The sequence below is a fragment of the Mesoplodon mirus genome (genome assembly GCF_964341445.2).
Source record: "Mesoplodon mirus genome assembly, chromosome: 3".
Taxonomy (NCBI): Eukaryota; Metazoa; Chordata; class Mammalia; order Artiodactyla; family Ziphiidae; genus Mesoplodon; species Mesoplodon mirus.
Genome location: NC_138978.1, coordinates 153,849,756 through 153,877,317, shown reverse-complemented (window position 1 = coordinate 153,877,317; position 27,562 = coordinate 153,849,756). Strand labels below are relative to the sequence as shown.

Sequence of the window (27,562 nt, the reverse complement as noted above, 5' to 3'; positions counted from 1 at the left end):
TTTCTGTGACCTTGCTCAACTAAGGAGTCTAAGAACTAGGTTCACTGGTTTTTATGCTGCTTTGAAATCCCTCACAATTTTCTGCCAGAGTCCTTAACAGGTAGATAATGACCAACATACTGCTTCAAATGTGGATGCTAGTGTCTGACAAGCACCAGTCTGAACGTCAGGCAACACAGACAGTAGCAAGAGACCCAAGCAGGCCCTAAAGTTAATTTAATTCCCATTTTCAGTCGGCTCATTTTCTGGTCCAGGATGCGGGATGCACCACGTGGCACCTGATATAACTGCTGGTGACGCCCTAGCACCATCAACCTTAGTCTACTTCATTCACTCCCCATTTCTTTTCCCATCTTTCCTCGACTTTCCCCTCGCCTTATTCTCTTTTTCCTCCCCACTCTTGGTTGTCATTGGTTAAGCTTTCTAATGGCACTTGGGCCTAAAGAAACTACTGATCCCATCTAAGAAAAACTGCTTCTGAAAGTCTGAAGACAACTAGGCTGAATGTCATCTTTAATCTGACTGGGCTAATAAAGAAGGATAGCAACTGCGAAAAGTTAATTTTTTTCTCATGGAAATCTGGACAAAAGACACTGAACAAGTTTTAATTCCATTCCCTTAACAGTGCAGCTTGAACCACTTCAAAATGACTTTATATTAAGGATTCATTAATTAATGTGAAACTGACATCCTGACCAACTGTCCTTGATTTTAATAGATGACTCTGAACTACAACAAAGAGTTCTATATTTAGATAAGATACAAAGAAGAACTTCCTAACGGCTCAGGAAACTTAAATATTAGAACAACTGGAAGAAGATACTTAACATAATTTCTTCTTTAGGGTTTTAAAATAGAATTTCACTTTCTTTTTTTTTTTTTTTTGCGGTACATGGGCCTCTCTCTGTTGTGGCCTCTCCCGTTGCAGAGCACAGGCTCCAGACGCGCAGGCTCAACGGCCATGGCTCACGGGCCCAGCTGCTCCGCGGCATGTGGGATCTTCCCGGACTGGGGCACGAACCCGTGTCCCCTGCATCGGCAGGCGGACTCTCAACCACCGCGCCACCAGGGAAGCCCTCACTTTCTTTTAATAATCAGAATGAAAGATTTTGATTGTCTTTTCAACATCCCTTATAGATCAATAATTCTTAGATTAAAATTTTAAAGATATACCTTGAAATTGCATTGCCAAAAAGAAGACTGAGGTTGTGTGGCTGTCAAAACCAATACTCTAAAACTGCTTTACTTGCAAAATCTATACAAAATTTTAAGCATAAACCAAGAGTACTGATTCATATATAAAGCTACATGATAGCTACTACAAACACCAGGTGAACAGTCAGGTATGTTGTGTCCGAAGTCAAAAGCAGAGAATATGAAGAAATATAAAGAAATATCAAATAAATTTGTGAGGGTTCTTTTAAAGTATAACATAGTAAAGCTGAGAAATCCCTTTAAACTCCCTACCTTGAATTTTTTAAATCTCTGGTGGGAAAAAAAGCAGAAAAAAATTTTAAAGGATAGGGGCTTCCCTGGTGGCGCAGTGGTTAGGAGTCTGCCTGCCGATGCAGGGGACACGGGTTTGTGCCCCGGTCCGGGAGGATCCCACATGCCGCAGAGCGGCTGGGCCTGTGAGCCATGGCCACTGGGCCTGCGCGTCCGGAGCCTGTGCTCCGCAACGGGAGAGGCCACAACAGTGAGAGGCCCGCGTACCACAAAAAAAAAAAAAAAAAAAAAAATTTAACGGATAAATTCTCCACTGCTTTGTCAATTTTCAAAATATTTTCACTATAAAACCCCACGTATTCAGTTCCCATGCATGCCCCTTCCCCTGACACTACATTCTATATTTGCAGTTTCCAGGATGGTAAAGCAGGTATCCTTATTCTCCACAAGGACAGCAGGGCTATAAGCATTAAGCAAAGGGATCAGGGGGAAAAATAAACTATTCCCTAAGAAAACAAACAAATCCTCAGATTATTCCCACAAAAACTCAAAAAGAGACAGTGATATCAAAGAATCCTGAATTTTTGTCTTTGAGTCAAAGAAATGTATTGACAGGGCTCTAGTTCTGCTACTGTTTGAGCCTGGCTGGGTACTTTAGCTTCTCTGAAAATGAGGACAGCCAGACCTCTAGCATTCTTTCTACCTGTAATTTTACAATCCTGAAAGTGTTTTCAAAAGCACTCAAGAGCCTTTCTCATAACTTCTTCTCCCTCCATTAACCTAAGATGCCCAAAGAGTGGGATTATGCTAAAATGAGCCAGTGTTCCACATTCGTCCTTCTCCTTTCTACACACAGCCACCCTTCCTTTCCCTAAGAGACCTGGTGGCAAGCAAAATGAATCAGTGTCACTAAATCTAACTGTTACCATCTTTTAATGTAATGGAGACACAAAATCAGCTCCAGATTAGATTTCAACTCATCCAAAATTTTTGGAGGACATCAAATATGTGAGAACAGTTTAGTAAAATTCTAGAAATCCCATTTTAGCACTATCAATCCTCACACTCTAACACAATATAGAATTTTATGGATTCATACTAATGATCCAAACTATCATAATTCACAAGTGAATAAACAAGTTTAAATAAAATAATAAAGATACCACAACGTAAAAATGTGCCTTGCCTACCTTTGTTTTACTCATGTTTAACACCTCACAGAACACTCTTCAACAAGCCAGGACAATTCTCAGGAAAATAATGCTGCCTTAGTAACCCATATTGTCAAAGGGCTTGCTAAAACATAGACTAAGAGAGTTTTATAGTCCTATGATAGAGTTTACTAAGTCTCCCTCTTACAGCCAAAAATAATAATGTTAATCGACCCCCAAACTGTACTATAATAAGCCGTGCTCCTGAAAAGTAAAAGAGCAAGAAAACAGAAAGCCTGGACTCAGGAAACCGTAAAATGTCTCTATCTGTACAAGAAGTGAAGGGAAAGAAGCAAAGTATACACTCTTAGACTTGAGAAAGTCTGAAAGACACTGGAGAGACCATTCGATCCCAGCATTACTGAGACCATGACATATACTATCTACTGGCCCAGGCCCTGCCTTTTAGGGCTATATAGTTTAAGCCACATGGATGTGTCAAAGACATGACTCAGAAATAACTATGCTGGAAATTGTAGAGAGAATTTTAAAAGCTGGAAAATGCATCTCAAACTCAAGCTTTATAAATGAACACCAACCTTCCTATAAAGCTTTATAGAGATGAATCACCCAGCTCGGTGTTTTGTGACCACCTAGAGGGATGGGATAGGGAGGGTGGGAGAGAGATGCAAGAGGGAGGAGATATGGGGATATATGTATATGTACAGCTGACTCACTTTGTTATAAAGGAGAAACTAACACACCACTGTAAAAAATTATACTCCAATAAAGATGTTAAAATAAATAAAAAATAAAAACAAAGGAAAAAAAGAAGATGAATCACCTTGCATTTTAAGTAACTGTGAATTCCCAAATTCAGAATTTACTTTTCTTTAAGAGACATTACTGTTATGGTGCTTGATAAATAAGGGAATATGATATTCTACATTTAGCTCTTTGATGGATTTGTTAAGGCACATTTTCAGACTGGTGACATCACTTGATTCTCCACTAAGGGAGACCCACACAGGTCATCACATCCTTCTTCTTACCTCTACTGATCACAACAAATAGCTACCCATCCCCATTCCAAAAATCTTTAGAGACAATTCCATGACCTCCCTCTGGCAGTATGTTCTACTGTTGCTGTCTTCCTTTCAGGATATGATAGGAAATACAGTAAATTCAGAGTTTTCTTAGAAGAGAATTTCACATATAGAGAATTTCTATTTTAATTTAGAGCAAGTATTTAAATATTTCTCCCAAACTCTTTTCCTTAACTACACTTTTTTAAATAAACAGAATCTTAGATGCCTCATTTCTCTTCACTTCAAAGTTATAGTAACTGTGGAACTGTTATTAAGAGGTCATATAAAACTCAGTGGAAAAGCAACAATTGTTGCAAATCATGTGTTTATATAATGGTCAAATTAAACCAACATTTAGATGTTGAAAGAATTAGTTACATAAACAATAGAGCACTTTATCCAAATATCAGAATGATGGAACAATTTTAAAGCCACAAACCTATAAAATACATTAAAATGATAGCAGTAAGTATACTTTCGGGGGGGGGTGCAATATAGTTTCTAAATGCACAGGGCTTTTTTTCCAAAACAATATTTTAAATTTTGACATTAAATACCTTATCTTAAGGATTCCAACTCTCTCTTTTAGGAAAAAGAAAAAAAGTAAGAAAAATACATTAGCTTTTAGAATAAAAGAGAGCTCAATATAAAAATTGAGCCACATTCTTATAAACCTTAAAATTAAGCACCATATACACTTTTATAGTATCAGAAAAAAAGCTGTGGTGTCTAAATTTTCCATAAATTCTGTAAGTGTTCAGTAAGATTTAAAACACTATTACAATTAGTTTGTTAACTTTCTTCCAAGGGAGTCAAGACTTCCATTAATGGCCTTAGATAGTTCTTTTTTTTAAGTTTTTTTTTTAAAACAATCTGATCTATCATTAGTGACATACTTGGACCAAGGGTAAAAGAACGTCTTTCTTCTGCAATGAGCATTCCATGTTAGCTAGAGCATGCAAACATTAGTCCTGTGTTCCTACACAGTCTTTCCCTGCAGCATCTGCTGCTAATTGAAAGGGACTAGAATTATAAAATTCTAGTCAATTTCTCTCAGCAGCTCTTGCTGTGTGTAAAGATTTTCTATGCAGGGGCTGAGCATTAGTCTTCCACTACAGCTGATGACTAAAGAGCTAAGAGAAAGAAACACAGAAGAAAGCATTTCTTTTTTCTTTATATATCCAACAATACATGGAACTAAACTGTGAGAAGAGGGACAGCTAAGCATATCTTATGTTAGCTTGGTAAATTACAATTCTGTAAACATAACTATTCACCTATAAAGTCTATTAATGTCCTAGTTAACCAATTGTGTATGTCTTCTGTTTGGACAGTCTCTTCTTTTTATACACATCTTCAAAAGTAACTGTCAATATTAAACCAATTATGCCTTATTTCTAGCTCCTAGGCATAGTACCTGGCACATAGAAGGCACTTAATAAATGTTTGTTGAACAACTATCTCTATCTTGTGTTTTGTAGCACAGTGCAATCAAAACACCTCCAAAGGCCTCATCACATGCATTTTCTTTAAGTCTATTGAGCACAGAGATCTACATCAAGTCCTCCTGCACCTTTACATGTGGTAGGCCAGAAAGTTTTCAACATTATCTAAAGCATACTCTGGCTGCTGGCTGCAATGCAAGAATGGAGGTCAGTCAGCTGAGGACTGCAGGAGTCCAGGCAAGAGATGACGGTGGCTTAAAATGGGGTGGCCTAGTGGACACCTTCCAGGGCTCCCCTCTGCAGAACACAATGACTGCTACAGTTTGTCCTGGCACGGATGGCACGTGGTAAAGAAAAGAAACTGGAAAGCCCTGGGAGGAGGAAGACAGGACTGGGAGATAAATCAAGGTTTCCCCTGTCCCTGTTCAATGGAAGGAATCTAGACACACAATTACATGAAATGTGCTCCAATGGATAAGCTGGTGATAACATCTGAGTAACTCTAGAGCCTGGAATCTGCATTTCCTAGCCCATCCTTTCAAATGGGCATTTTGCTCCTTTTTTCTTATTTTATATTTATATAGTTCTATTGACATTTCAGAAAATGCTGGCTGCCCAGTTATCTGTTGCACATTCCATAAAGTCCTTCAACATCCTACTCAATCGATGATTCAAATGCCTTATTGGTCAAGTAGAGAATATGAACTGTTTAAAAGTTGCTGGTATCACATTGCTCTAACTCATGGGAGTGTTATCAGGGAAGACCAGCAACAGGGGCGAGCACTTTCCAGAGGGGAGAACCTGCAGCAGCTGGGGCTCAGCATTCCTGCACACGCCCCCCACGGTGATGGGAGAGAGGCAGTGCTGCCCCCCTTCCACACGCGTGCCTTCTTGGCTCATCCGTGTCTCTAGACTTGCTTCCTGCCGCCACCACATGACTAATTCAGTTGGTTTTCAGGCAATTGAATTATATGAAACCTGGGGCCTTGGGTTGTACTAATTAGTACGTAAGTACTAATTCAGGCAAGGTTTAACAAAATTCTGCCTCTCCCACTACCCAGCTTTTAATTCCTTGTTGTCGTGGTGACCTGGCAACCATGTTCTGAGTTTTCCTGCAATTATCTGCACAACTTGGGTCAAAGACCCTTAATTTAACTAGATTCAGCATTCCAGAGCCAAAAATTACTTGTTCGAGGAAGTTTATAGGTATCATTACTATACAGTTTTCTTGTGAGATAAACTAAGAAACAGGTAACTACCATATGACTTCTGGTTGACTGATTATAATTCTGAGCTCTATACAATCTTGCTTACTCTCACCCTGCGTTTCTGGTAGGAAAAAAACCAATAGCATGCTCCATTTTCCATTGATCATATCACAACTCCATTCTGAATAGCCATCGGGTGTCACAGTGTTACCCAACCAAAGCCATTACGGTTGATTGATGAGAAAAAGGCTAACTGAAAATTGTGAAAATGACAGGCGCAGTTTTCTCTCTCTCCCCGCTGCTCTGTTGCTGTGTTAGGCAGGCAGAGCTACACGTACTGCTATTAACGGAGCTTCAGGAATTCTATTTGCTTTATCACCAATTTTTTAAAACCTTGGCATTTTTAAACATTTATTTGAAGGAAGTATTTATGAATAATTGTTTAGAAGGAGTCAGGCCTGGTTACTTCCTGGAGATTCAAACTGACAAGATTTTACATGGTATAAAAACTGATGATTTGGTCAAAGTAGCTAGACAATAGTTCTGGTACATAATGTTGAACTCAGCATTACATCTTCTTTGTTAAATACCACAGGTAAAAGATACTTCACTTTCTTCTTTATAATAATATGGTGGTGAGACCAATTAACTGAACAGTTGCCAAAAATCCATTTAGACCTTAAAATTAAGAAGCATTACACTGCAGCTATTACTTAAAACAGTAAGTATCTAATCTTGTGTTCCTCTTCTAAAAAAAAATTTGTCCAAGATCATAAAGAAAAAGATGTAGAGTAAATAAGAAGTTAAAATTAACTTCCTTTTAATAATCTAAAGCTTGAAGTAAACTCCCTATTCCCCAATATCAGGTAGTACTAGGAAATGTACAGAGATATTGTGCTTATACAGGAGGGGTGAAATACACTATCAATTCTTTCACCCTTATCAATTCTCTAGTTCTAACAGCTCAAGAATTTCTTCCCTTAAGAGGAATTAATGTGTTATTCACTAAGGTGCCGAATAACACGGACTGAATACTCTGCTATTACTCTGTCTCATTCTCACCACTAGAGACAAATCACATTCTGGCCTGATGAGAAGTATGGTTTCAGAATGGGTCTATTTCAATATGGAGTGACCTTAATGCAGAGGTGAAGGTGACTGGGGGGGTTTTTAGGGGGTTTGTGAGGACTCCAGGATATACCTTACCTAGGGATGGATCCCAAGGTTTCAGACCCTCAAACATGTATAAAGTAACCCTTCAACCTTCTTTCCATCAGAAGGGTCTTGCCCTTCTGGACAAGGTTAAGACTTGACTTGAACCTCTTTTTGCTTAGCCTAATATACTCATGGCACAAGCTTCTTCAGTATACAGGAGTGGAGTGCAGCAGGGAATTTTCCTCAGTGTAAAACTTCCGCTATTCTATGGCAAAATTGAAAAGATACTGGTTCTCTCAAAGAAGACACAGAGTGAGTTATATAACATTAGGAACTAAAGGCAAAAGATTAAAAGTACTTGCTAATCATTCGAGGAAAACATTAAAACATTTACTATGTACATGGGAGCTACTGTTGAAGTTTTGCTTAAGGGTAAATCAAACAAAACAGTTCCTGTTTGAAACATAATGTTTAAATATTAACCACAAATATTTCATTCTTTTAAAATTATTTCTATAGCTCCCTCTTGCCTTTTTCTTCCTTCTCCTTTGGCGGGGGTGGGCGGGGGGAGATTGGACCAGGGATGTAGCCATATTTCCTGGTTATAACATTATTTCAAAATATACATCTATATTCAGTTGCTTTCTCTAACAACTTCACGTGCCTAAAATTAGATTCCTCACGCATGGTGAAGTTACCCAGGACACAGAAATTCTCAGATCTAAATGATTCTTTCTTCTTTTAAACAGCTTTGTTAAAAATCTTGGCATTTAAATTTCACCCTACTCAAAAGTTGTCTTGGCTTTTTTCCTGCAAATGAAAAGTTTCCATAAATTCCTCAATTCCATATTATATACTTTATGTGCAAACTATAAATGAGTAAAAAGAGAATACTTAGAAAGTCCTCCAAGTGAAATAATTTTTTTAACCTTACTGATGTTAGACAGGAAATCAGTATTTATTTCTCGGCAGAAAAGTTCTTGCCCTTAATAAGATGGACTTGAATTTTGACATCTGTGATCTTCTTAATATTCAACAAATCTGTTTCGGATAGATATATGATAAAGCAAATATTATAGGGTGTTAATTGCAGAATCTAGGTGATGGGTAAATATGGGTGTACAATTCTTCCGACTTTTCTGTATGTTTGAAATTTTTCTAAATAAAATGTTAAGAAAAAAGTTCTTAAAAATCTATTTTACTACTGGTAAATTAAGGCCTAAAAAGTCTTAAATAACTTGCCCAACGTCATGCAATGAGTTAATGGCTGACGTTAGAAAAATATTGAGTTTTGGGAATTCTCAATTTCATGGTAACATTCTAAGTCTTAAACCTACAATGCCCTCATGGTATTTTTAAACCATCCATGGTCTGAGTCCTAGATCTAATTATCAAATACATAACTATCACACAGAGCACCATGCTTAAAAAGCAACTAATCATGTGTAAAGCATGCATATGAAGAAAGGCAGGGGAGACTACACCCCAAAAATATATTCATGGATTATTTGATAAAGTCAGGCTAGAAGAGCAAAGAGTAGTAGTAAATAAATGTTATGCTCTAAAACTGAATTTTGCAGAGAGTTATCAGCATGATTTTTCTATGTTTCACTTTTCACCGTCAGCTGTGAGCTGTTTCCAAGTGTGAAATCGCCTAAGAGAGGAAGCAAAGCTGTCATTTGACATCTGTGAGCGTGGAGATTGGGCTGCGGTAAAAAGCACTTTGGACTTCTTCAATTTACACACATATTCACCTATAAATTCTCAAGTGTGAAAAGTATTCAATGAGAAATATCAATGTAAATTTCAAGCATTTATATAAAGGCTCATAATCAGGTGGAAACTAAAGGTGAAGGACACGCTCATAGGATACCATATCAACTTAAGACTAGAATGAGAAACTTAAGTGATTATGTTAGCATAATAACTAACATATACACAATTTTATTCACTTGTCTTAGATTGCATATTAAACTTTCAAATCCAGTCTTTTGTGTTTTATGTGTTTAATAAGTTCTATTTTCTAGCTGCTTTTTTATGATGAGAGACGAGACTGCTAAGAAAAAAATACTGGTAAAAGAAAAAATAAATACTTTCTTGACATTTTATTTTTCCTTTATACTTAAAATACTATAACAAAAAATTTATTCTATATTATGATAAATTAATAGTTCCAATGATAAAGCACATTAAATCTTCTAAATACATGTGTGTTTGTGTGTATATACAAATTGAAATAAAATCAGCGTAACTTCAAGGACGTCCTCTGGAGAAGAATGACCAATTAATTCCAGTTATTCTATAATTCTCCAGATTATTCTATAATCTCTCATAACAAAAAAATAGAAGAATCTGTCTAAACATCTCTTAATAAAATATCTAAAACTCTCCTCATACGGAAACTAGACAGTGTTATATTTATATCGTCATGCTATACAATCTATTCCCACTTTGGGGACTATTTCTTTGCTCTTTGCTCTCACAGAACTCCGTTCTGTGTTTCTGTGGTATGAAAGGAACCCATTTACCATGAATGATGTTTATTTAAAATAAAACCTTTCTAGAGAATCATCCTAGATAATCTAAGGATACAAAGTGAACCTAAAAGGAACGGCTTCTACTTTGAAAACAGGGCTGGGTTTGATCAGTGAATTCGTATTCTCAAGACCCTCTTGATGGGTCTGCAGCTGCAGCCATTTATTTGCTGGCTTTTTCACAGATGTAGACAGAGAAAAAGCTCCATGGTTTTTGTCTTTCTGTTGTTGGATTTATTTTCCTTAATATAAAAAAGTGGCAACTTTTTAAAAAAAGTTCTTCATTTCACTGTAGAAACTTGTGAACATCGGACATCCCTGGTAGTATACATCGTTGAAATGACTATGACTTTTAAGATCTAAGATCGCAAAGTTGGCAGAAACTACACTTAAATAACAGAAGGTGATCATTTGCATTTCAAAATTTATCTGTCTTGCTTTTCCCCTCAATTAGACCAAAACATGTTGATTCGCAGGTTTCTGTGTGTGTGTTTTCTTTTTTAAACTTATTTATAGAGCAGAATAATGGCCCCCCTGCTAGTTTGGCATTTGCTCAAGTTTCTGTCCATGTAAATCGAATCTGTTACTGGAAATTTTTCTCAAAATATAAAGGCACATCATCCACAAGATAAAAAGATACACTGCTGATATTATAAAGTACAGGGCAGGTGGATAATGTTTTTAGGACAAATGTGTGATAAGGATTCCCAGGAGGGAGGCGTGGTAGGGGTAGAGGTTGCATGCTGTTCAAACAGAAGTGAATCGTTCTCATCATAATCTTGTGACAACTTTACTTTCTAACCAAACATCAGCTGCTTAACATGCTTTAGAGTTACTTGGACAAAAATACTAGGTTAGAGTTGGGAAACAGGAGGGCAAGGGGATGTAGGAGGAGAATTACTTCAACCCTTAGTATTGCAAAGGACAGATCAAAAGATGACTTAGTACTCTATGTCCCCGTGTGTTCATTGATTTGTGATTTTTAAGCATCGAAACATTAGCTGCTTCTCATTGCTCCCACCCCTTTGAGAAGAGGAGCAAAGTCTACTTGTATTTCTATCAGTAGCACTGCTATTCAGTTTTGAAACAGACAGTAATTCACAAATTTTTGTTCCAATTCCCCTTGCATTATAAGCAATGGGCAGGAGTACACACACCCAACTGAGTTCTGCAACTCTAGGTTTAAGACCATCTAAATTAGAACACCAGCATCACTTTTCAATTAAGGTCATTACTGATTGAGTTTTATACTGTTGATAAAACAAATTAATAGGCCCAAGGAATGGAGAGACTTCCCACATTGTTCAATGTATGCCATAATACTAGAACGCTTTTGTAACTTACAAAGCTTGAAAGTACAATTCTTTTATGCAAATAATTAAAACAAAGCCCTTCTTCAGACTACAGCTTTTTGCAAATGTTAGTGAAGGACAACCTGGACGATGACAGCAAAAATCCATTAATGGTAGACTGCCACCTGCTGGTAAACTATGAGAATTGTGATTTCTGGGAAAAGGCTTAAAAATTAGAACTTGGAAACTGATCGCTATTAAATTAAATTCAGTACACAAAACTGTATTTCAGTACACAGAGTTGAAAGTATGTATTTGCTGATGTATGTAGTATGGTTTTATTCCACATATATTATAATTCGCAGGAGGTCACATGCTATGAAGGTTAAAGTGGACATGCCTATAGTTTGAAGAAAAATAATCTGCTAGGAAGCCAAAGTACAACCTTACAGACAGTTTTCAACAAGAAAGTAAGAAGAAAAATAGGAAAAAAAGAGTCAGTTATAAACATTAAACTGCCCCATAAACATTTGGTTTTGATGTGAGGTTTATACTGCACTTGACTTCAGGATTTAACAGGTTTTACTTAAAAGAACTCCCAGATTTAATTTTGATACTAAAAACCTGAAATTCATTATAATTAACATACATTTATTTACATACATTGGTACCTAAAATGTTATTTATAATCAAATTAGAAAGGGGAAGGGTCTGTTAAAAAATAAACCAGATAACCATAATAAAGTGATTTCACTATGACATTTTTTGTTATCCCATTAACTAAATCATACTAATAAGATTTCAAAAGCCAGCATAATATTATCTATTTGAGAAAGAAAAAAATGTAGGCATGCTCTATCACCCCTAGGAAGAAATAAAATCAAACAATCCTAATTTGGGGGAAGAAAGAGGAAAGAAAAGAGTGTAACAGTAAGAAGAAAATCTAAATCATTGTTTTCAGAAAATAGTTTTAGTATATTTGCTTTGCAGACTGAAAATCTGTGCTATTTCTCAATACAGAAATAATTCTTAACAATGAAAATTGTAACTAAAAACAATATAGCTCTTTGAATCCTAATTATAATCATTTCCCATTATGCAGGGAAACAATGTTAGCATCAATAATAATGCTGGTTTGCTAGTAAGCATTAAATACTGTATTAATCAACAACTAAGCATATCATGTCAATACAATCAGCTTGAACCTCCTCTGAAAGCCAGAGGGTGACAAGTGAAGCAACTTTGGCCATTCAAAGAGGCTGAATGCTAGGCAAAAGGTGAACAAACTTTGGATACAAACACAGCCCCATCTGCACTGATAACAGACAAAAACTAACTCAAATCCAATTCATATGCTTAAGAGACCTATAATTATCAGCAAAGGATCTAACACCCCCAGAAATAAATCTCTAATTTAAAAAAACAAAGACAATACAGTAAAAGTAAGAGAAACTTGTTGTGTCAAATATTTGGTTATTTCAAAACAAGAAGAATATGCTTCCTAAAATTTCTCAAATATGGAAAGAACTCTTTAAAATCTGCTCTAAAATGCCAGGATGGCACATCACTGAAATCACAACATTGCATCTTTTTTTATTTCAAATTTTATCCATTTTTAGCCTTAGGAATTTTACTCTTTTAGTCATCTACCTCTCACATCTTAAAAATCATCCATTTACTGGGCTTCCCTAGTGGCGCAGTGGTTGAGAATCCTCCTGCCAATGCAGGGGACAGGGGTTCCAGCCCTGGTCTGGGAAGATCCCACATGCCGTGGAGCAACTAAGCCCCTGCACCACAACTACTGAGCCTGTGTGCCACAATTACTGAAGCCCATGTGCCTAGAGCCCGTGCTCCGCAACAAGAGAAGCCACCACAATGAGAAGCCCACGCACCACAACGAAGAGTAGCCCCCACTCGCTGCAACTAGAGAAAGCCCAAGTGCGGCAACAAAGACCCAACTGAGCCAAAAATTAAATAAGTAAGTAAGTAGACAGTCCTCTGTGACTATGAATGGATAGACAAATGGATAAAGAAGATGTGGTACATATATACAATGGAATATTACTCAGCCATAAAAAGGAACAAAATTGGGTCATTTGTAGAGACGTGGATGGATCTAGAGACTGTCATACAGAGTGAAGTAAGTCAGAAAGAGAAAAACAAATATTGTATATTAATGCATATATGTGGAATCTAGAAAAATGGTACAGATGAACCAGTTGGCAGGGCAGAAAAAGAGACACAGATGTAGAGAACAAACGTATAGACACCAAGGGGGGAAAGTGGCAGGGGTGGTGGTGGTGGTGTGATGAATTGGGAGACTGGGATTGACATGTATAGACTAATATGTATAAAATGGATAACTAGTAAGAACCTGCTGTATAAAAAAATAAAATTCTAAAATTAAAAAAAAATCATCCAGTTAAAGAGGATACTTAAAGGTCCTTTTAAACACTAAGAAGTTGACATTTCTACGAATTCATGGCCAGTTCTAAGAGAAGTATAAACCCATTTAACATCATATACTAATAAATATACATACACACATACACTATGGATTATATAATGATTTTATCCCCCAAATTATCTTTTGTAAAGGGTTAAAGAGATAACCAAATCCAACATATTGTCAACTGCTAGCGAAAATTCAACTTCAATAAAGAAATGAGAGCTGCCAAACTACTTTTCCAAGTGAAACATTTTAGGAGATTGCTCTAACCTGGGGCACAGTACATTCTCTCTATGGCATCGCTGTCACAGGAATCTTCAACCTCACTCCACCTGCTAAAATACGTTAGCTGAATGTGTCCTAAAAACAAAACGACAGGAGAAATCAAAACATTTTTCTCTTCCATTTTCTGCAGAAGTGAACTGTAATTACTCCTTTTGTAGCTAAAAACAGTATCATTAAGAATAATGGCATCATTAAGTACTAGAAGCTATTACTGGGGGTGAATTTGCTGCACTGATAATGAAGCTCTAGACAGGAAATGAAGATACTAATTACAAGATAAAACGCCTACTCAGTTAATTGGAAGCAACAGCGAATAAAAAGAAATGCATTTGCAAAAGTTCCTGACCTCTATCATTCAATAAGATGTTGTTTGGGTTCAAATCGCGGCACACAATTCCCTCTCTATGTAAAGCATCAAGGGCTACCACCATTTCAGCTGCCCATCTTTGAATACAGCCCTCTGGGATGTAAAACCTGGAGTTTAGTGCTAATTTTTTATCAAGGTCCTCAAAAATCTGATGTATTTCCTTGTCTCCTTCTAGTGCTAACCCACTCTCTGCCTTAGTCTCAGAGTCTCTCTGAAACACAGTCGGCTCCTCTTTAGCCAAATCATCAGTTTGATCTGTAAACAGCAATACTTCTTCAGTTTTTAAAGTGTCTGTATTTACGTTATATTCATTAGCACCTGAGAGTGGGTCAGAAATATGGAATAAGCTTTCTTTTGCGTTGTTTCCTGTTACTGCCGATGCAACCAAGCTAAGTCCTTGAAACTTAGGGTCTGAACTGTGTAACAAAGACATGTCTCCCGCATTACTATGATCATCAGCTGCTACAAATAACATCCCAAGATCTCCCTGTGCGTAGTGTTTCTCTGTGATACTATGGGATTTAGACCCACAGGGATCACTCAGTTCCTCTGTGCCTTTTTCTTCACGTGCTTGGCACTGTTCAGTACTAAGCCTGAGGCATAAAACATCAGGGGTTTCCAACAGTTTACTTTCTATTATGCCTATATTAGTCTGTGTGAACTTTGTAGGTCCCATTGCTGCACCATCTTTCATTGGCTCCAATTCACCAGGCAGATTTACAAGAAGATCAGGCCTTCCTTCATCAGTACCACTGACATCATCAAAAGCAGCATCTTTAAAAGAAATAACCGGGACTGAGTCATCTGAGCCCCTGCTAATGGTGTCATGAGCTATAAACTCTACCTTGCTTTCACTAGTACTAAAACTCCTGGAAGTGCTGTCTCCATCAGAAAAAGTGAAGAATGGTTTCAAAGGTTCTGACTTTAGACTATACAATTTTTCTCCAAAATCAAGTCCTAAGAGTTCACTAGTGCTATCCTTACTATCTATTCTAAAGAATTCCATGGGGCTCTTTTTAGATCTACTGAGGGAATCTGATGTTCTTGGAGAACTAACTGCTTCCAGGCCATCATCTCCAGGAAAGAACTTCAGCTCGTGGGCTGTCAGCTGTGTGCTGGGGCTGTCACTGTCAGCAGCAAGGTGTTCTGGGAAGTTTTCTATAGCTTTGGTATCAACATCATTCCTTTCAGTCTTTATGAAAGGCTCCTCATTCAAAGACCCTGGTTCAATCTTTTCTTGCCCATATTCATTGCATAATGTTAAATAACTAGTAGTACATTCTTCTTCTGAACTTGAGCCAGAATCTGGCCATTTTGGAGAGCTGTCTTGCCCATCATCATCTTGGTTGCTATCATCCTGAGAGCTTGGAGTAAGACTAGTCTTCAAAGGCAGAACTTTAAGCATGGCTCCACCATCACTTTCTCTGGATTCAAAGCTGCTGCTGTCCTGAGGACTAGATGTTGGCTGTTGCAGTTGAACTTTAGCAAGTGAAGATTTTTTCACTGCTTCGATGTCAAAGCTTTCTTCGGGACTTCTGTTTAGAAACTTACTGATATATGACCAGAGTTTGCCACCTGTGAATAAGCATAACCAAAAAAAAAAAAATTAAGAACACCAAATTAATGGTTACTTATTGAAGCCATTAGAAAAACAAAAAGTATTCTAATAATCAATCAAAAGCAAGTCAATGATACCCATTAATGTCAAGTATAGTGTAAGAAGCAATTTAACAAAATGCCTTCTTGAAGAATAGTCGAGCTTGGATTTGGGATTCACGACAACAAAGAGTCTAAATAAAATTTTTGCAATGAAAAAAAAAACTAAATAACTGAATAAAATGCTTTCTTATTATTGCTGACTGGTGAGTACAGTTTCAAGCATATCTCCTAATATCAATTATTTTTTAAATGACAACCTATTTCTTCCTTTGAAGAGAAATTGGTTATAACAAATACTAGTATGAAATTTCACAGCTAAAATTCTACTTTAAAGTTAAACATAATTTACTCTAGAAACATCTATGTTCTGCTCTGTTTATTAATAATTTTTTCAAGCATGGCCACTGAAGCTCTACTGACTAGAAACAGTATTACAAAAAAAAAAAAAAAAAAAAAAAAGAATAGTGAAATTTGATTCAGAAATCTTAAAAACAGTAATTGTGGGAGCATACTTTGTAAAGATATAACTATTGCTCCCCAAAATAGGAAATAATACATTAAAAATGAAACCCTGTACTAATAAGGAGAAAGCAACTTTTTTCAGCACATTTTTAAATGTCATTATTAAATATCATATACCAAGGGGAACTAAATCTTAGGGGAAATAATCACTGACAGTCAATTATATGTGTAAAAAGGTCAATGGACGCATCCAAAATATCTTTCTCTCCTTGGCATTTCATTTCATTTAGAGGAACTCAATAAATACATAAAGCGCCCAATACTGTGCCCAGCATAGAGTAATGCTATAAAGGGTAACTGCCATAATATTAATCCTAGGATACTCAGACATCTTCTTCTACCAGTGATCTAGTTAACAATCTTATCCCATTTTGATAATAATTAGTGGTATAGAACATTGTGGTGTTTAACTTCCCTCTTGCTTCTTCTTAACTAACTTTCTGTCATCACTAGATTATACTCGGTGTCTCATATTTCTCCATATTCAAACTAAAGTTTAAAGATTCATATATGGCTTTGAAATTCACTCACTCACACACAAAAGAAGCTATGCATCGATTCCATCTTTTTTGATTCTTTTGACAACAATAACCACATTCCTCTTATCACAAATACCTCCATTGTGGCACACTAACAGTAATGCCTGCCCTGAAGCTGGGGTTCTTGTATGCAGTCCAAATAAAATGATGTATATTGTTCAACTGTCCTACTGTGAGGACAGGACTAAGTCTTTTTCATCTTTATATATCTACTGCCTATACAGTGTGCAGGACATGATAGGCATTCACTCAATGCTTGTTAACTCAAATCGTAACTTATCAGAATGGGATACGCCATCACAAAGGAGACACTATCTGTAGCTGTAAAGTTCCAGTGATCAGCAAGGAACAGTACCTAGTAAAGTTCTAAGAAAAGTTGCATTATTCTTAGGCTAATTCAACCTGGATGAGCTGCTCAAATCTAAAATTGAATGTGCTTAAATTCTTTATTTTTGCTCCCCAAATCACTTCTTCTTTCTGACTTCAGAGCTACTGAGGCACAAAAACTTGGACTATTTTCTCTCCTTTGTTCTTCCTATATCTGACAAGTTTCTAAGTCCTATAAGATCTACCCATGTTTCCCACAGTCTTCCTCTTCTTTTAATTCCTTTGACCACTCTGTGTTTCCTGGAATAATGTTATAGCTACAACTAGACCACTACTTTCAGTCCTTCCTGTATCACTCTATCATACTAACTGCTGCCCAAGTAATCTTCCATTTTAGCACAGATCTTATCATGTCATTTCTTCAAGAACCCAAACCCTACCCCCACCCCGCCCACCTACTGAACAATGTACCAACTCCATATAGGCATTTGGACCCTTAGTAATACAGTATCAACCCATAATTTGTTCCTCTCCCTCAACTCATCACACATTTCATCTGAATAGAATTTCTCCACATATAACCCATGCTGGGCTTTTGCTCAAACTATACCTACCACTTAGAATTGTCTTTCCTATTAGTTTCCCCAATATCTGCTTGTCAAAGTCCTACCCATTCTTGAAGGTCCTTCAGAATTTGTTTTCTTTTATCAGTTTTTTTTACATACCCTCACTGTATACAACTCCTATCTTCCCAGAATCCTCTGTATCACTTCATCCCTCTTATGACATTTACAACATTGTATTTCATACTAATATTACTTTTATGTGTTCATTAGTTCTTTTATCATACTGCAGGGTCTTCATAACTGCAAGGAGAGGATTCTGTCTAGCATGTAAAATAATAGGAATTAAATATTTATTAAATTGAGTTATAAAAAGATGACATCTTTACAAATTTTTTGAAAACCTTAGGAAAAGTTTATACAAATTAAAAATGTCATTATTTTTGGTCATACTTTCTTCTTATTCTAAAACAGATACATGGTTTTATTATTTTTAAAAAATTTAATATAGAAAAGAACACAGAACAGCAAAAAATTCAGAATATATAAATCACCCATAAACACTATTAACCATTAGTACATTTATCTTCTGACTTTTCACAACTAACATCTTATCATAAACATTTTCTAATTTCATGAGAATATGAACTTGAAAGGCTATATAGCATATCCATGAGATAGATAGATATGGTGTGTTTAAATGTTCCTCTGTTGTTGAACATCTAAGTTGCTTCTAGTCTTTTATTATTAGAATTAAAATAATGTATACTTTAGCTTACAAATACTTAACACCTCTGATTATTTCATCAGGACACAACACCAGAAATGAAAGTGCTAGGTCAGAAAGTATGAATATCTTTAATGCTTCTGATATGTGTCATTAAATTGCTTTACAGAAAAGCTGTACCAGAATCCACTCCTACAAGCAACATGTATTAGTGTCATCTTCATAGCATCTTACCTATATTGGATATTAGCAAGTTTACCAATTTGATTAATCAAACATGGCATCTTATTTAATTCCATTCTTTTCATTATTAGATTAAAAATTTTTTAATGTAATTGTTGGTATTTTCTCTATGGAAATTTGTTACTAGCCTAAAAAAGTACTCTAATGTGAAGTATAAAAACTGTGCATTTTCAAGAGAGAAAAAAACTGTTTTAGCTCTTTCCATTCCTTTTTGGGGGCCAAGTTAGATTTAATGCTCAATGTGGAGCTACAGAAACAAAAATTTGGTCCTATGACATACTTTTTTCAATTACAAAATCATGAAAACCACATAACTTACAAAAATACATAATTCCCATGAAGTTTCTTTCCACAGAAGCTGAGTTCTACTTTCTAGAGTTAAGATCAGGCCTAATACACAAACTTACACAAATGTCAACATTATTATTGTAACATTAATAATATTAACCTAAAAAAATCCTGTTATTGCTAAATCACAAAATATAAATAGAAAATATCTAAAATATTTATAATTTTTAATACTCTAAGAATATAAATGATACTTTTCTAAGCCCTGTTGAAGCACATAAAATTACATATATTAGCTACTTTAAGCTATGAAAATAGCAATCCATAAGGTTTAATAAAAACTCTTTTTGTCTCTCTTTAGATTTTCATCTATTGGTTTTCTGCAGGATTACAAAGAAAATCTTTTCAATTTACTTGACCAGAATTGGAATTTAAATTTAATACATATGATAAAATATTGATGGACCCATGATCAAAAATCATCTTTTGACCCAGCAATTCTACTTCAAGAAATTTTTCTTACAAATAATTCTCAAAACAAAACAAAATTTTAAAAAATGCACATATATAGGGACAAGTACTGGAAACAATTTAAACAACAGTAGACAGGGGACTACTTAAATCAATTATGGTAAATCTGCACAACCAAATACCTTGTATGTATTCAAAAATAAACAAACAGCAATATTGCAAATACTTAGTGTCTACCATGTACTAGGCACTATTATAAGTGCTTTACATATACCAACTATTTAATCCCCACATCTACCCTCACATCTACACTATGTAATTATTAGTTAATTACATAATTATTATGTAATTCTTATTATCCCTGTTTTACAAATAAGGAAACAGAGGTATAGAAAGGCTAAATAATTTGCCCAAGGTCACACAACTAGTAAATTGTGAGCCAGCCTTCAAGCTAACATAGTCTGGCTCTAAGATCCTTCTTTTTCTCCCCCCCCTTAATTTTTATTTAATTATTTATTTATTTTTGGCTGCGTTGGGTCTTCGTTGTTGCTGTGCGTGGGCTTTCTCTAGCTGTGGCGAGCGGGGGCTACTCTTCGTTGCGGTGCACGGGCTTCTCATTGCAGTGGCTTCTCTTGTTGTGGAGCACGGGCTCTAGGCATGTGGGCTTCTGTAGCTGTGGCTCACGGGTTTAGGTACTCCGTGGCATGTGGGATCTTCCCAGACCAGGGCTCGAACCCACATCCCCTGCATTGGCAGGCGGATTCTTAACCACTGCGCTACCAGGGAAGCCCTAAGATCCTTCTTTTTAATCACTATACTATACCGCCTCTCTCAGTGGACACCTATATGTACTGATAAGGAAAGATGTCTGAAGTACACTGTTAGGGTCGGGGGAAAAGCAAGCTACAGAACAATATGTAAAGTGAATTTATGTTTTTAAAAAACAGGGACTTTCCTGGTGGCGCAGTGGATAGGACTCCATGCTCCCAATGCAGGGGTGTGGGTTCGATCCCTGGTCAGGGAACTAGATCCCACGTGCATGCCACGGCTGAGGGTTCGTGTGCCACAACTAAGGAGTCCACACAATGCAACTAAGGAGCTGGCAAACTGCAACTAAGGAGCCCTTGGAGCTGCTACTAAGGAGCCCACGTGCTGCAACTAAGACCTCACGCAACCAAATGAATAAAAATAAGTAAATATATATTTTTTAAATCAGACAGGTGGGGGGAGAAGTATATGTTTATATACACAGGAAATTTCTGGAAACGTTCACCCTATTTCTAGAGAATAGAAATGGGCATTAAAGTGAATAAGGAGGAAGAATTTTTATTTCTACTTTATATACTTCCATCTGGTACGAATTTCTTTCTATATTAGTTTTATAATGTTTTTTTTAAAACTAGTTAATAAAAAGAGAATCATTTCATCCCTTTGGTCCCCTCTTAACTTGAGGAGAAACTCTTTCCCATCCCCCACCTATTTCCTCGGAAGCTTTTCCAATCACTTTCTTGTAACCTAGTCATTCATCTTTTCTTAGTCAGTATTGAGCAGTTATACACTGAGCACCTTCTATGTACCAAGCATTCCTATAAATGCTGGGATATATATATATATATGATGAATCATAATCCCTAATCTTACGAACTTAAAGTTTTAATAACACATATAGCCTTGACTGAATACATTTGTTTCTCCCACCTTTTCTTCTTCAAACAGAGTTAAAATAAGAAATCCATTAATAGGAACAATAAACATTTTAAACCTCTCTCCTAAAATCCTGTCTGGCATATCCAACTGCCTACTCAACACCACCTGGAAATTTAATAAGCATCTCAAACTCACATGTCCAGCACTGAATCTCTGGTTTTTCCCTCTAAATCTACTCCTCCCACAGCTTTCCTCATCTTAGTAAATGGAAACCATTCTTTCAGTTACTTAAGCCCAAAACCATGGAGTCATACAAGGCAGAATCATTTCAGTTCTACCTTCAGAATGTGTTCAGAATCTAATAAGCATTTCTCACCACCTCCACCACTAATGCTTTGTGGAAGCCAGTGTCGATTTCACCTGGAGTGCTGCAACAACCTCCAAACTGGTCTCCCTGCTTTCGAGTTTGCCCTCCTAGATTCTATTTTCCACCAAGCAACCAGAGTAATCCCTACCTTGTCACTGCTCTGCTCAATATCCCCCAGGGTCTTCCTATCCATTCAGAATAAAAACTATGTTCTTAAAGTGGCCTAGAAGACCACACCGGATCTGCTCACCTGCCTCCCCACTTCTCTGATACCATTTCCTACCACTCTTCCCATTCTGCTCCAGCCACACTTGACCTTGCTGTTTCTTGTACAGCAAATACACTCTTGCCTCCAGGCCTATGTACTTGTTCCCTCTTGCCAAGATACTCTTCCCTCCCATGTCCACATCTGCTCCCTCTCTCATTTCCCTCAGGTCATTGGCCAAATGTCTCCTTCTTAATAAGGTGACCACTCTCTATAAAATAACAACCCCCAACTCACCCTTCTGGCATTCCCTCATATATTTACTTATGTATTTGCTTACTGTCTGTTCTGCCTCTATACTGCAAGCTCCATGTGGACAGAGTCTTTATTTTGCTCACTGCCATGTTAGAACTAAGCCTATATCCCAGAGAGCACTCCATATATTTCTAAATGAATGAATTAAAAATGTTATGAAAATTAGTCCAAGAGACTCATGTGAATCATGAATAGTTCTGTTAAGCAAAGGGAAGTTAAAGCCCAAATCATAAATATTCAAGGATTCATATTATGGAGAAAACAATTCTTCAGTGTTTACTTTTTTAGTAATAGCTATTCACGTATATGAAAGTGAAGTTTTTATGATATATGTACAACCTCCTAATTCACAGAGGTAACAAAGAAAGTATCACTGACATGTAAAAAGATAACACACTGTCCATCAGCCAGTTCACTTGACTGCTCATGCCAAATCCAGGAAATTATCCTAGATTCTTCTCTCCCTAACCTCAAATCCATCACAGGTCCCACTGACTACCCTCACAGCAACTCCACAAGTATCCCAGAAGGCCATGCCATCATCAACTCTTGCCCAGACTACTTTATTACCCTTCATTGCTTCTCCTCTTGCCTTTCTATAATCCATTCCACATACAACAGTCAGAGTGATTTCCTTAAATGTAGAGCAGATATTGTCACTGCTTAAAATGTCCAATGGTCTCCCAATGCACTTGAATGAAAGCCAAAGCCCTTACCGTGCCCCTGCCTGCTTCTCCAATAGCTTCATATACCACCACTGTCTTCACCTACCAGACTCCAACTGAATGGTCTCCTTTCTTGTTCATCAAACATTGCAAGTTTCTTTTTGCCTTCGATTTCTTATACTGATCCCTATACCTAGAATGGGTTTGCCCCTTACATCCAAACAGTTATTTCTTTTGTCATTCAGAACTCCTCTTAAATGTCACCTTCTTAGAGCGGGCTTCCTTGACTAACTCGTCTAAAGTAGTCCCCCAGTCATTCTCGATTAGAGCTCTCTGTGTTAAAGATGAGTATGGTCCCTATTATTAGCCAATATTATCATGCTTTTGTTTTTCTGTTTGACTCTCCACAAGAAGAATGTAAGTTTCAAAAAGTCAGACTCTTTTCCTGTTTTGTTCACCTAAAAGAAAGCCTGATAGTACATGCTCAATAAATTAGCTGAATATTAAATGAATCCAGAGTCCCTATTTACACCATAATCCAATATATTTGTATTATAAAATCTTCTTAAAATTAAACAATAAACACCTGAAATGAGTAGTCAAAAGAGATTCCTGCCCACCCCCCAAGTTTAAATAATCCAGAACAAATTCTATGGTCATGTAACCATTCAAAGTCAGGCATGGTCAACAATAAAGGAAAGAGACTTGGTAAAGATAATCTAAAACAGTGGAAAATTTGAAAGCCACATGTCTATGGCTTTAAAGCATATTACAAACATTTTCTATAGTAACAAAGTAAAATTGGTTGAAATATCAGCTTTGGGAAGTATAAGAGAAGGTGAGAAGATGGCACAAGAAAAAATGAAGTACTGTATTTGGAGAAGGAAAAGGAAAAACAGGAAGAGGAAGCTGCAAATAGCAGAGGTACACTAGGATTGAAAATTTGCCACAGATAATCTCCAACATGAGTAATCCACACTGGGTAATAGAATATTGACTATAATTACATTCATCCTACTGACCTTGTTCTAAATTATTATGGATTATTACTACGCAAGTTATTTTGTTCCCACAAGAGGTGGCTGTATTTCGCTATCAGATGACATGACCTCTAATTCAATAATGTCTGTAATGCACTGGTATCCTCGGATAAAAGCTGTCTATAATATCTGAACAAAGGTGAATTAGTTATCCAATTCACACACGCAATTAACTCTCTTAATACCTGAGAGACCACGGAGCCCCTTCTGAATTTCCTATCAAATACTACATATGGAGGTCTTCCCTCCATCTGTAGTTATCTTGTGCTGTACTTCATAATAAACAATATTAATAGTTTATTGCCCCCGCCAAAAATCTTACATTAGTTATCATACGAGACCTCATTCCACAAAGCAATGACTCATTTTCCTGGGAAAATGCATTCAATTCAAATGTTAGGCCTATTACTAAAGCACAGTAATTCTTTATTCTCAGTAATGTTAAAATAACAACGCCTTCAAGAAATATGGAAAATAATTTTAATTTTCTTTATTATTTTAAGAACACCTCTCAAAAGCTAAAAGGCGATATTTATTTTGTGGATTAATATTTATGTGCTGTGTTCATTCTACATAAAAGACTCTTTATTTAAATTTAGGTGTTAAAGGGCAAAAACAAACCAAAATACAGTAATTTTTTGCCACCTGTTCCCTTTACTAAGAGCTGAAATTTCATAGTTTGAAGGCAGAGCACTGTGCCTTTGCTTTGTCCCCATATGTGATGCCAGTGTCTGTATTCGTAAAAACCCAGATCAGAATAACTAGGTAATGTCAAATGTTAAGCAAATACCTATGCCTTCTAAAAGAGGGGGTAATTAATTAATTCTTCAGGGGATGCTCTTCATTTTGTCATCTAACATTAGTGTATCTTCTCAGCAGAAAACAAGAGAAATCCCTAAAATAAAACTTAGTTCTCTTAGCACACATGTGCATTAAAGTTCTCATCATATCGGACCAATCCTACGAGTAAGTAGTTAAGTATACCTAAGAATGTTACTACAGTTCAAATGAAATCTGCCTCTCGCCTGGGCTTTCATTCTCCCTCACAACTCAAACTAGGGAGGGAGAACAGAGGAATAAGGAAACAATTTCTCACACGTGTTTCTTATGTTTTATCCGCTCAAGTAATGACAGAAGTAAGAAGGACATTATAGAAACTAAAAAGCTAAGCAGGTGACATTCTTCACTCCACAAACAATTTAAACTACAAACTAACCTTCCACATGCTGCAGCACAAGAAATACCGACTCCTCAGAAATGATGTACTTGTGCAGACACACCATGTTGGGCACACAGCGGGGGATGATGGTCTTTCTGTTCCTGCTGTATTCACTGCTTTTCCTTAGACCCTGACAGAGAACAAAAAGGTCAGTTGTACCCTCAGTTGCCTTTGGAGCCTGCTGTGCTCTGTGTTTATCAACCAAACTAATCTATCCGAGTTACCCTGGGCTTCAGAGAAACCACTCATCTGCTGCTCTATGCCCCTCAGTCCCTGGAGGCTCTGCTGATGGCATCTGGCGTGAATCCAGAGAACGGAAGATGCCACAAAGCTGCCATTAAAATCAATTACGTGGGTCAGTGTTTTTATTAGAGATGCTCTCAAACTAAGTCATCAGGATGACACACAGTTATTTCTCTATGACCTTTTCTTAAGTTTTATTTTACTTATGTATATCTTTAAAGCAGTAGACATCGTGAGATCAATTCAAATTCCTGAGACACAAAAGGCATTCCTAGATTAAACGGGCAGTTTTAAAATTCTATTCCAAAAAAGTACAAATATCATTTTAAGTTTTCTCCAAAGGAACAAGGTATGTGTAGTTTCTGCTGTCATATCCTGGTTTAAAAATCTAAGAAAATGCCAGTGATAGAGTATACTCATAAAAAGAAATTTATTTCAGTATATGTCAAGGTGACCAACTGCCATGCTGATAAGTAAAAGAAAAATATCAGAAAAATATAAAACTAATCTGAAATTCATTAATTCTGGATGCCGTGGAAATGCTTAAATTAGGATATTTTTAGAATATGTACTATCACAATCCACTTCAAATATGATTTTGAAATTACAAAATTGAGGGGGTTTTCTTCCTTTATTCATTTAATTACAAACTGAGTAATACAGAGAATCAAAATTGAATTTAGAAAAAAGACAGGGCCAGGGATGTAGATAACACTTTCCCAAATACCTGTAACAAAGACTTTAAGGCAAAATTTCAGGTCTTAAGAACTATAATCATAATCAAAGGTATGATTGCATGTGGTCTTCACATATTATTCAAAATGTACTAGAGATGCATTTAAATTATACACTATACATTTAAGCAGCATAAAATGAGTCTTCAACTTATCCAAATTATTTCCTCCATACTCTATAACCTAAGCCTCTTTTTAAATGTATGCTATAGAGTATTTATCCACTGTGATGGAAGGACACAAAGTAAAATAAATACAGATCACTGCAAACATAAAAGAACATTCAAACACCCAGAAAAAATTAAATATTTTCTTTCAGAAGCAAAATTTGAAAATAAATTTCTAAATTCATTAAACAGAAAAATTCTACTTACTTTTAGAATGAATGTCTGTTCTGTCCTTGTATCCATTACAAGTAAAACCTACATAAAAGACATGAGTAATAACCTATTTACAATACAATGAAACATGAACTCATAACTTTTTGAAACTATACTTTAAAGGTTTGGGGGAAGTGTTGAAATTGACTCTGCCAAAATTGTTAATTTCTGAATTGATTTTTTTTTAAGTTGCCAAATCACAGGATTAAAACAGTCTTATCTAAAAGTGTGTTTCCTTTCTAAAAATGCCATATTTTAGAAACACTACTACATTTTCCTAGATTTATTTTAAAATATATTTCTTAAAAGGAAGAACTATTTTAGAAAAAGAACTTTTCCTCAAGAAACATATATGGTTTAAAAAAAGTTTTTAAAAAATTATTTTTTACAGAAATTGAAGTCTCAGTTTTCTTCCTAAAACCTCTAATGTAGCAATTTGTTACAATGTGATCTCAATAACCCAGGCTCTAACCCAAGGCACCCTTCTGGTGCTACTTCTCCATCCTGGACTCATCCTTAACTCCTCTTTTCCCATCAGCAAATCCTGCCAGCTCTATCTTCAAATTGTATCCAGAATCTGAACTCACCTCACCACTTCCACAGCTATTACCCTGAATGAAACAAAGATTTACCTGGATTATAACAATGGTGTCCCAACAGATTTCTCTGCTTCCATCTTTGCTGCCCTATGGTCTATTCTCAAAATAGCAGGCAGGGTTTGCTTTTAAAAACATAAGTTATATCATGTCACTTCTCATTCAGAGAAAAAGCACACATTCAAAACAATGACCTCAAGACCCCTCATAATCTCACACATTGCCCCCTCAAACTATCCACTCCCCCTGCACCCACCCTGGTGAAAAAAAGAGTGAATAGAGATAGGGAATTATGCTACCATATTAATATTTATATTTATAGTTTATGTTTTATAAACATTTAAATATTTATATTATATATTTTATATTATGTTAATCTTATCATTTTGGAG

General features: G+C 36.3%; 1 protein-coding gene across 6 annotated transcripts in view; it reads right to left on the bottom strand.

Moving 5' to 3' along the window:
- Positions 1 to 27,562, bottom strand: part of RPS6KC1 (ribosomal protein S6 kinase C1) — a 197,708-nt gene that overhangs the window by 21,576 nt on the left and 148,570 nt on the right. For 3 of the 6 annotated variants that reach the window (XM_082616020.1, XM_082616022.1, XM_082616021.1), the window contains 5 exons: positions 27,207 to 27,295; positions 26,569 to 26,616; positions 25,215 to 25,347; positions 14,400 to 15,995; positions 14,039 to 14,128 (listed from right to left, as the gene is read on the bottom strand). In XM_082616020.1, coding sequence (XP_082472146.1) covers positions 14,039 to 14,128; positions 14,400 to 15,995; positions 25,215 to 25,347; positions 26,569 to 26,604 — 1,855 coding nt within the window. In that variant the 5' untranslated portion in view covers positions 26,605 to 26,616; positions 27,207 to 27,295. The remainder of the gene's footprint in view (positions 1 to 14,038; positions 14,129 to 14,399; positions 15,996 to 25,214; positions 25,348 to 26,568; positions 26,617 to 27,206; positions 27,296 to 27,562) is intronic. The other 3 variants (XM_082616018.1, XM_082616019.1, XM_082616023.1) reach the window with 2 other exon arrangements.